The 12,048-nt window shown below is 30.8% G+C and overlaps 2 protein-coding genes across 2 annotated transcripts; one reads left to right on the plus strand and one right to left on the minus strand.

Annotated features, from left to right (window-relative positions):
- Positions 1–6: 6 nt before the first annotated feature.
- Tsp_01620 (protein FAM18B) lies at positions 7–1,223 on the plus strand. Its single transcript, XM_003377425.1, has 7 exons — positions 7–92; positions 115–177; positions 339–447; positions 503–628; positions 735–821; positions 922–1,038; positions 1,119–1,223. Exons 1-7 carry the CDS (start codon positions 7–9, stop codon positions 1,221–1,223), a joined length of 693 nt encoding a protein of 230 aa, XP_003377473.1.
- Positions 1,224–1,601: 378 nt separating this feature from the next.
- Positions 1,602–3,231, minus strand: Tsp_01619 (conserved hypothetical protein). The gene is made up of 3 exons (XM_003377426.1): positions 3,148–3,231; positions 2,698–3,034; positions 1,602–1,693 (listed from the first exon to the last, which is right to left on the minus strand). Exons 1-3 carry the CDS (start codon positions 3,229–3,231, stop codon positions 1,602–1,604), a joined length of 513 nt encoding a protein of 170 aa, XP_003377474.1.
- Between the last annotated feature and the right edge of the window lie 8,817 nt (positions 3,232–12,048).

Here is a 12,048-nt window from a genome sequence, read left to right on the forward strand (position 1 = left end):
GCAGCAATGCTGTGCCAAGAAGAAGGGAATGAATTGCCTTCGAATTCGATGCTTTTTTGTCTTTGGTTTTTCTTTTGTTTTGCCAAATTTTCGTATATAGATGTTTTTTTACAGATTCGACGATTCGCTAATCATGATTGGCGATCATGAAGCTCTACTCGAACCCAAACGATGCAGGTATTCTTTTTAAACTCCTTTTTTTGTTATTAATCAGAAAGCAAACATAATTTCAACAAATTTTGGAAAAATTCTTTTTTTTTAATCCGAACAGGTAAACTGTGAAAACGAAATCCAACTTTGCGTTGATATTACGAAACAACAAATTAGCCTAATTCTAGGCAGCCTGCAATTGTAGCGTTTCATTATTTGTTTCGAACGATCGCCTTGCTTGTTTACGTTTTCAGTGAATGGGTTAGTGGCAGTTTCATCGTCAGTTGCTTGTCTATAGTAAGCTTTTCCACTAGTGAAATATGTACGCTTTATCATTGCATATATTTTGTAGATTATATTTTCATCTGTGGACTTTTGGACTGTGAAAAATATAACTGGACGGAAATTGGTCCGTTTGCGTTGGTGGAATGTTGTCGACGAAAATGGCAATAGTATATGGAAATTCGAGGCAAAGCAGGTGCGACGAAATTTGATCTCACCAAACAAACAAACAAGCAAAAATGATCGACAGTTGTCGTCACAAAATTGATTTTGATTTAAATTTTGAATTTGTTCATTTTTAGGATCCTGACAATATCAACCCAGTGGAATCGCAGTTCTTTTGGGCTGGCTTGCTTGTGTTCCCTCTGCTGTGGATTATTTTCATTCTGGTCACTTTTTTCACACTCAAATGGAACTGGATGGTCAGAAAAATGAACGCAAACGACACAAAAATAAGCACCAATAAAAAAATCTTTTTCATATTTTCAGATGATCTGCATGTTTGCACTGTCGATGACTGGTACCAATTTGTACGGTTATTTGCGCTGCAAGTGGAATTCACGTCAAGAGATGTCTTCGTATTTGCGACAGGGCATCTTGAATAGGGTATATATATGCAACATATGCTTTGTTTGTTTTTATTAATTTGCATCAACACGTGAATGTGCTATTTTTTCCAACAACAGGTGTTGATCCGTGATAATCCAGTGCGGAATTTGTTCAAACGACGATCAACTGAAGCGGCGGAAAGCACGAAAATCCAGTCACCATCTTCTTTAATCGAATTATAATTGATATATGTTTTTTGTTGTTTTGTTTTAATTTCATAATTTCATCAATGAATAATAAATTAACATGTCAGTTTTGTTTATTGTTAAAAAATATATATTTATTTATTTATCAACTGTTAGTTTAACTTTTGCTTCTTTCACCTTCAGAAAAGGCATATGCATGCACAGTAATTGAAAATTACTGCAAAACATTAATTGTTCTCCGTTTCAATGAAACAATTATGATTGAAAAGTTAACATAAAAAAACACATGCTATGTATGAACGAATGAATATTCAAACAACGGGCAGAAATCGTTTTTCTCTTCTTCTTCTTTGCCGCCCTTTATTGGACGAAATGGCGACATATTTCCAATTGAGCTTATAAATTATGATAGATTCAGCCACTTGTCGACGACATGTTTGCCGTTGTACGTTGTTGGAAAGCGAATGGACTGTCATCGGGTATGGCATTTTTCTGTTTATGAGTTACTGAAAAAAAAGCAAAAAAAGAAATAACACATATCATCAATTGATAGGATAAATAAGCTAAAAGTATGCATAAATTATAGATTGTTGTGCAGAGAGTTTCCTCTTTGCTGTCATTGGTGTCACTTTTGTGAAAGCATCGACTGGAACTGTGAAACAGTGTTGTTTCACAAAAATTAAATGATTGCAAAAAAATTTGTCATCAGTAATTGATCGAGCAAAACGATCATGTTGCTTGATAAGAATAAGAAACGCAATTTGTTAAAAAAATAATTAATCGATTAAATAAATATTTTAGATAAGTCGAATTTCAATTCTTTTTGCAACACATAATAAAATTGGAAAGAAATGCAAATAGAGAATGCGTGTAAAAATGTTTCTTATCATTCAATCCAAAAATCATATGCAGAAATTAAAAATTGACACTTGTAAAAAAACTACTTCTTTTTCAAATAAAAGGACAATGAATGTGAATGATTTCATAACTATTCGATTACAACAGCCGTTGTGCATTAAAAATTTGCATTATATCATGCGAGAAATGTAATTTTTTGATAAAAATTAATGTGACTATCTTCAATTTGAAATTATTGCAAATGTTCGACCACTTTCAATTCAAACATTAGTTAATTAGATGACTAATTACAGTATGATAAAAGAGATATTCAAGTAACAAAGTGATGAGCATAACTGTGACAATGACTTTTACGATTTTGAGCTATAGAGAGAGTTGCGCGCAGAATCAATCGATCATCACAGAGACGAGTCTCAGCAGGGTCTGTCGAAATTGACTACAGGCGTCGTCTAAACGACTGAAGTGCATGCTAACTGAGGCCAAACGAGGCAACAAACGACTATGCTTGCTAACTGAGGTTGGTGTCGCGGGCAATCAGTTGCGCAACAAGAACCCCGGTCGGTTGTTGTGGCAATTGATCGTCCGGCACAAACGTGCCAATCAAGCCGTAGCTGTCGACGGCCACGTCCTCCAAGTGACATTGTTTACTCACCCATGCGATCGATCTCCTGTCCCAAAGCGAACGAGATGGCGACGAGCACGATGCAAATGACCGTCAACGAGACGCCGACCACGCAGACGATTTTTCGAATCTTCGCCCTGTGGCGGTCCGGAGACATTTTTCCGGCATCACGGAGCGAAGGGTTCGAATCCCCGCCGCTGGTAGTGTCTCTGGACATTCTCGGGCCTGGTATGTACTCGGGCTCCAGCTTGAACGAAGTCGACTTCTTCTGAACCACCGGCTCACGGCTCTGACTGCTCAGCACGGTCGGCTGATAAACTGCTGATTCCGTTTCAGCATCTGCCATCGAACATTCTAACATCTGCATCTGCAAGCCATCAATTTTTAACCACATTCAACGTTGTTGTTGTTTTTTTGGTTTAATTTAATTTTTTCAGCTTTATACTTTTAAGCTTTCGTCAAAATGGCTAACAAGCTTACTTGGCGGTGGTCGTCCAACGGCGCCACTTTCAAACCGTTCCCTTTCGACTGGCTATCAATTAGTGTCGTTTGCTCATTCGTCATGCTTGCTTGATTTTCTTTGCGCTATCTTCTAATTCTATTTTCTTCACTCTCTCTATCTCTCTCTTTGTTTTCTCTATTTTATTCTCCAAATCAACACCAACACGTGTTCTCTTTCACGGGTTAGCTGGCTATACGAAATAACAATCTGCTAACTGAAACGTAAACAACAACAATATTTAAATATTTTTTTGATTTTTAAAAATGAAATTCCAAATGAATTAACTTTTAAAAACTTTCTAAAAAAAGAAATATATTTTTTTTCCTCAAACTATATAACTAGCTTATACAGCAGATTCTGTTTGGCCACGTGAAAAGCAAATCAGTTGGACAAAATTGGCGGATTTTTGAGGCAATCACACGCTGTTGTTGTTGTTAAACCGGATGTGCTGATTGATTGATTTCAAGTCATCTAATAGTACCTAATCGATCTGATCAACATTTGATAAATGAAACCAATACAAACTGTGCAGAAAAGAAAACTATTCAAATATTTTTGAAAATATTAATTAATGTAAGCACCTTCTACTTTTTCCATATCCTATATTGAAACAACAATCCTACTAATGTAATAATATTAATAATGACAACAAAAAGATTTCCAACTTACTAAAAAGAATAATAATAGCATCGATCTGTTTGTTGCACGCAAGAGGACAAAAAAAATTACGAATTTTCTTTTTATCAATTTATGAAGAACAGCACAGCATGCCAGCAAACTTTTTCCCCGAAACTGATATCAAGGCTATGCATGGAAAGCAGTGATGATGTTCGAGTAGAAGTGCAAGAGCAAAATTAATAACACTGAAGTTGTGATGGTTAAAGGAAGTTCAACAAGTTGTAATTAGCTTCTATTATGTTGTTCACTTTACAAGATTTCCCAGATATCAATAAATTTGTCGATGTTTTTATTTTGCTCATCTCAGCGATAAAATTTCAAATATATCTTCTAAAATTACATGCAAATGATAAATTTTTTTGTTGTTCTCCCAATAGAACTCAAATATATAATCAAAACCCATTTCAGTTTGAATAAAAAATTTATTTTAGATTACAACTTATGAAATAAATAATGCTTTCCTGAATATCACACATAGTCATATAAGAAGGAAAATAAATTGATTAAATAATAAAAACCAAATACAAAGCAATATCTTATACAATAAATTTTCTTTTTTATTCTCTTTTTATAATTGAAAATATAGTAGTTTCCCAATATTGACATGTAACGCATGTAACAATTTTTAAAAGTAAATCGATTTTAAAGCAGAAATTTGCACGTTTTCCAAGTAAAGTAACTCTAAGTTGCTATATCAAAAGACATTTCACCTATAAGGTATTAGATCATATAATTAATCAATCGCAACTGAAATTATTGCACATGTTGTGAATTTATCTGACAAATTTAAAGTACCGTAAAATAAAGAGAATAAAGTATTCACGGGAATATTGCTTCGCATATAAAATATTTATAGTTTTCTTGCGTTGAAAAAGGAGCTTACTCAAGCATCACTCGGATAAATTTACGCTCAACAAAGACAATGTTTACTATTTATTTAATTATAATATGCAAGCATTCATTTAAGACTTTCGTCTCTAGTTGTTACTCACCGGATTTGTCACAAACACTGATCGAAGAAATTAATTGTCAAATTGAAGCTGTTAAATAGTTCTCCTCTGAACGGATCAAAATAATATAGCGCAGTATAGTCTGAAATGGAAAATAAATTGAATCAATTTGATTCTTTTCTGTTTTTCAATCATAAAATTGAAATATAAAACAAACGACTTGTCTATACATAATTTATTAGATTTGGAAATAAATAAGTTGAATAACAGAAGCTGTGATGAAAGAATGAAAAGAAGTTACCAACCCCACGCACATCACATCTGAATCCAATACAATAGCTTAGAGTTGATTTACTCATTCAGACATCAAATAGATCAGAACTTGCAATAGGCTAAATCTTCAAAATTGGCTTCCTACAATATTTAGCAGAGATATTCCATGAGATTGAGCTCCGGCGCGGACACTTTTGCAAGAAATAATGATGCTCATTTCTAACAACAGAGATGACGCAAGTTTGCAGTGTTGGATCGATTTTACCGATTAAACAGATAAATCACGGCAAACTTCAACTGCTAGCAAATGAAAAGCAATATTTCAATGATTATATAAATGTTTTCTTTTTTTCCTTCTTTTACAACTTTTGTTTAACTGTCGCTGACAGTTTATAGCGCTCATCTTTTAAAATATGTAACTTTTAATTAAAAACATTTACCACATTTCACCGACACGTCATAAGCAGAAATAAAATTATGCAAATACTTAATTTGATAAATAGTCAATTTTTACAACTTGAAAATGGTTTGTTGGCGTAACTGGAAATTTTGAAACTGACATTTTTTTAATGAAAGCAGATCCTCAACAAAGCTGTTGAACTTTTGCAAAATTTATCATTTTGAAATATTCATAACAACTTTTTATAAAGTTATGCTAAAACATGTATAAAACAAAACCCGCTTTCATAAATCAGTCACGCACAAAGGTGTCACAGCATGTCATTATGGTTTTCTGAAGGTATTAAAAATATTTATAATTTTTGTCATTCAAATGTAAAAAATTTAACATCATAAAAGTGCTGCGCTCCACAACGCAAAGCTACTTCAAAATTGAAATAACAATTGAAAAAAAATTCATCACACGATTAGTTTCTAATCCACGTAAAAAAACAAATCATATATAGAAGATAAATATTTCAAATCTCTTCATAAAAAATGTGCTGAAATGCGATTTAAAAGCTGACATGTGTTAAATAAGAAATGGCGTATTAATGTCATCAAGTAGCATTTATGATCATTAATCATATGAATAAAATTTGATGAATCTCAGCATTCTTATTCAGATTAGTTTTGTTGCTGTATAATAATTTATAAAATTTCAAAAAATAAATGAGTAGAGTTTACATACTTTTATCAAACTACGAAATAATACAAAATTAAAAAAATTATCAATATTTATTTTCAAACAAAAGATATATTTGAACTGAAACTCTTTATATACGAACAGAAAGGCAATTATATTTCATTTGGATCATAAGACATTATTAGAAAACGAATAAGACATAAATGAATAGTGCGGAAAATTATTATCACAGCTTATTACGAACAAGCAGAGTAAAAACTGTTTGATCATTTAGAGAGAAAATTTTATATAAAGTGAGAAGATAATGCAAAATTGATTAATAAGAAGAATAAAATTGTTATATGCTATACGGTTTATATTTAATTAACGATGTATCTATTGATCTTATTCAGCTTGTTAAAACTCATTTGCAAAACTTAAAATTTCTCAGAAAAATAACAAACACTTTTATAAATTAAAAGAATTAATCTAGTCTGAGTGGTTAAAAATCACGTATACAACATAAATGTTGTTTGTTTGCTGTAAAATTACAAAACAGAGTATTTGTAATAAACCGCGAGGTATATTTTTTTCACACGTGCCTATATTTCTAATTATGGGAAGATAGTTTTCATCTTTAAATAAAAGCACAGTTTCAATATGAACAAAAAATGCTGAATTGAAGAAATATTAGCTATTTAGCTGAATTGCTAACTGTGAGAAAAACACTTGAACAATAAAATTCGTTTATTTATTCAATCTGTTATAAATTTATAGTATGAAAACTTCAGTTTTCGACAATATGATTTGAAGTGCCCATAATTGCACTAATTTATACATTTTAAATACATCTGAGAGTTTATAATAATAATTCAATAACATTTAAAGACGAATATCTTATTTAAATTCTATACAATGCAATTTTCAACGTAAACGACATTTTATTTTAATAAAGATTGAAATAAAAAATTCCATCTTAGCCGAATACCGACTGCTCAACAAATTCTTACTGTGCTTTGATAATGCGGATGACGGAGGTGAGAAAAACAAACTTTCATTAAACAATTCAAAATATATTAATATAAATGAAAAACAAAAGATGCAACTTATGATAAAAACGTTTACATCGTGTTATTGCATGTTTTCTTGGAAAAAGCGCAAAATTAAATCTGTGATAAAAACGATCATGAAAAATTTCGATTTTACTCAAGAAGACATAAAAAAGAGCTTACAAAGATGCAATGCATTTTCCGACAACGGCATCCAGTGTGAGTGGGCAAACCGCTTTGATGTTCAAGTGAAAATTACTCTTGTAATTAATGAAATGCAAGTTAAGGGTGATGCAGTTTTACTTGGGGAAAAACAACTCCAACCCTAGCTCAGATAATACGCTTGCAGAAGACAATGGCAACTGGCTAATGGCTAATTGAATACGTTTTTCACAAAGTGCTTAACATGCAGCTTAATATGATGCTTTATGACAGTGATCGCCGGGTTGAATTAATATCGCTGACAGCTGTTGTTCACGTGACCAGCACGGACTTGTCTTTCTCTCTTTGCAAGCGGTTTCTTCATTTTCTTCTTCTGACGTTGCTTTTATGCTTTACTTTCATAGTCTTCACATGTGTTTAAATATTATAATTTTTATGGATATGACGTTAAATATTCATGAAAACCAATATGCAGTTTAATTCCAATACAGTAACATCATTTATAAAGCAAATTATAAAAATGTTCACAATTTAGAAAGAAACGTTGAGTAAATTTAAAGAAAAGAGTTGAAAGCGTAAAGAGAAAAAATCTAAAAAATGATATATTGAATCGCATTAATGAAATCGTTGGTATTATTATGCAGTTGAATCACAATCGCCATAAACATATGAAATGACTGTAAAACTACATAATTACACATTTAAGAATTACATTTTCTATATTTATTTTTAAAAGTGTTTTTAAATCAACACAATTCTAACATAAAACAGTTTTATAATTCCTAATATTAATAATACTCAAAGATATATTCCTAACATAATTTTACAAATATGAAAGCAAATTTTAAGTTGTAAACTTCTGTTAAGATAAAAAGAAAAAAAACTTTTATCACTTAAAGTAAAACATTATAATTTGCTCAGGAATGTGTATCAACAATGATTCAGGATGCATTTTCATATTTACAATTAAAAAATTAATAACAACAAATATATGCATGCATGCAACTATCAGTAGCTTAAATTTATATGAACTGAATTAAAAATACATTTCCAGTGATTTATTTCCTTTGCAATTGCAGAGTTTACAGCTTATTATCAAGTCATTGAATGAGCAAAATCTTCAGCATGCATGAATTTCATATGCATTTTAACAAGATTTAAGACACATTACAATATAGTTTTTAAACTTATCGTGATGTGAAAAACATTAATTCATTGTCTTCCATTTAAAACTTTTCATATTCACCTAAATTTATGCATGAGAAATCGTAGCCAATCATTTAATAAGCTCATTTAATGCATCATATAAATGCTAATTAAAATGCGACTGAGAAAAATGCTTGGAATAGGAAAATTAATTGAATTTTTTGCCAATTTAGATATTTCAACATTAATTTTAAATAATGCTAAATTAAAAATCTCCCTGATTTGCTGCTATTTTTCAGCATTCTTTTCATAAATGATTCATTTCAATTTTCATTTTTAATTATCTATTCTATTTTAGTGAGCTATCAAATGCGACATGACAGTGAACTTTTTACTTCTGAATTTAATAAATTCTTTAATTTAATATAACTTCAAATATTTGAATTTTTTATGACATCGTTTGACAAAGACTTATTATAGAAAGAGCAGGAAACATCGGAAAGCATTATGATTGTGAGCAACATAATAATTATTATTGCACTATTAATATAGATCCACGTTGCATCAACTTATCAAAAGTGTTTTTGACTGAAAAACTAAAAAAATTATTTGAAATTATTATTATGCATAAAGAATTTTAAGGTAGTGTTAATGTTTAATTTTTAGGATATGAGAATTTCTTCATCAGAATTTAAATTTCGTAAACAAAATTAAAATTGTATAAAAGATTTCAATTTTAATGAAGATGCAAAAATCAAATTAAAATTAAAAAGAATTTTTAATTTCATAATGTCTTTTAAATAAATTCAACTGAAAGCAACTACAATGCTAAAAATACATCGTAATGAGTACTCTTTGTCTGAATACTTTAACATTTCTACATTATAATTTTCTAAACAGTGTTTTCATACTTTGCAAATGTAATTAAAGTTGAAACAGTTTGTGGTTTCTATAAAGTTTGAAAATACATAATTTGGAGTTATTTAAAAATGAAATGAAAAATTTGAATATATAAAAGTACTAATTAACATTTGTGAACCTCAACAAATAGAATTTTTTCTAGAAAATAGTTTTTAATCTAATGTAATATTCCCAAATACTTTTCATAAAAAGCAACTGTATTGTTTTTCTTAAAATTTAAATGCAAAATTTACGGCGTAATCATGACGCATTATGCAAAAGAGCTCTGAGTAAAATAAGCACTTTCAAAAATGGAATACTTATTTATTACAATATCTTTTTTGCAATTACTTCTGTAATAAAGCACTTATTACATTTTCTACGTTTAATAAATGTAGAATGCCCATTTTAAGCATATCAATGGATTAGTATTCACATTTCACCTTCAAGAAACAACTTCTCAATTTTCATTTCCATTCTGCAGTGCAAAATATTAAAATGCAGAAAATAAATAACAACGGGAGAGCAATAATAAAAAAATTTTTTTAATATTAAATGTAAAGTTTTTATTGTTTACTTTTTTTTAAAATAGAAAAAGCTGAGAAGATTTCTTCATTCTTTTTATTTTATCAAATCAATATTATAAATTGATTTCACTTTTAGGGGTTGCAACTGCTTGATAAATGAAGATAAATGCGTTATCAATTTTATTCATCAAAACTATGACGTTGTTTGTTTCACCGTAAATGACATGCTGTTGTTACAAAATATATGTGAAGATAATGAATTCAAAAAAAGTGTGCATGAACACTGCTATAAAAAGCTTTTAGCATAAAATGAATTCATACTTTCTCAATGAATAAAATTGTGCAAGACAGTTAAAATACTGCTAGAACACTTTTATTTAACAGCTTTACAGATCTTTTCTTTATATTTATTTTAAGCAATAAATTTTAATTCAAATGTAGTTCATGGATAATATTACATTCAAAACGTTTTGCACACGGTTATTTAAAAGAATTGTCACAAAATAAAGAGAGAACAAACAGCTCATCGTTATTTGAATTGCTAAAGTTCATCTAAGCAGAAGTTTCAAACGCATATTTTTTAATTATTATGTTAAACAAGAAAATCATTCGGTTTCATATATACATTAATAATATTATCACTCCTATTTTCTATTCTTCATCATTAGCTTATGACAAGAGCGTGCCGTATCAGTGAACCCTTTGAAAAACTGGCAATTGTAAGTTGTCAGCCCTATGAATTGTTTGACTTCTTTAGCCATGGGCACAGTCTTTTCCTTGTTTATCCTTATGCCGTCCGGTGTCACCACAACGTCACAAGAAATTCACGTTCCTCTGTAGCAGTTGTCGTTTTTCAGCTTTTAACAATAGCCCAACTTTTTGAAGACTGCTTAGCATCTCGCTGAGGCAACCAACGTGCTTCACTTCTGGCCTATCTGCACGCAATGATGCCTTCCAAGTAAATGAGGCATGACTTCCACATAGTGCTGCCAGCGCTTTATCCATTAGACACTAGAATGTTGCGGCGCATTGCACATTCCGAAAGGCATTACATTAAATTAGTATAATTTGAACGTCATGAGAAACGCTTATTATCACAATCACAATTTCCTGAAAATCCTTCTATTGCAACAAGCCCTGTGAAAGTGGCATCGTGATGGTTTCTTTATGCACCAGTGATTCTGCTGCATGCCTGCTTTTTTCATCTTGCGGCCTACCTTGACTTGCGCCATGTGAGTGACTTGACATGTTAGATCTTCACAAATCTAATGGTCAATTTTCTGTTTAGTTATCCGGCTATTACTTGTTATGTTTAACTATAAGATGTTCTCTGTGAAGTTTTCGAATTTAATTTCATTCTTCCTACGTTTTTCATTTCTAAATCTTCATCATATATTATTGGCTTCAATAATTCACCTACATAGGATTTAAGTGTAATAAATTTTAATAACATAGTCTGAAAATATAATAATTTATTAAACTTTATGCAGTATAAACATTTTATATGACTTTACCAGTGTAATAAACGCCCCATTTGTAGTAGTGCATATTTCTAATTTCAAATGACAGTAAAAGTGAATAAGAACTACCGTATACTGGCTAATACCTGAAAATCGGCAGTAGCCAGTGGTGACGTATGAAGTGTTTGGTTTTAACCTCTGGGACAAGTTAGCTAATCTTCTCTCTCGGTGACTTGGTTGTCACTGTCATTGTCTACCTCGTTCTTACTTTCCCTCTTGTTTTCTGTGCCATATTTACTCTTCAATAAACGGTTACATTACATATTACGTCTCATTGCTGATACGTAATGCCTAACACGCGCTCATCTACATCAGAGCGCCCCGAAGAGAATAGAAAAACGCTGGAAGGAAAAGCCGACACGTTACACCAGGAATGATCATACCATACAGTCAACTGTACGATATGATAAAAATCAGGTAGCAATAAAAACTGGATATTACTACAAAAATAAACCATAAATAATATTCAAACATTAGATATCAACCGTTTTTTTTATCAGACAGTCCTAAATGCTCTTACGAGTGAGCATATTCCTTATCATAAACTGACTTAAAATGTAAAAAATGAGGAAATTGCTTTAAAAATGTTAAATTACTTCAATAGTTCTTAG

Source organism: Trichinella spiralis, assembly GCF_000181795.1.
Source record: "Trichinella spiralis strain ISS 195 chromosome Unknown Scfld4, whole genome shotgun sequence".
In the NCBI taxonomy this organism is placed as follows: Eukaryota; Metazoa; Nematoda; class Enoplea; order Trichinellida; family Trichinellidae; genus Trichinella; species Trichinella spiralis.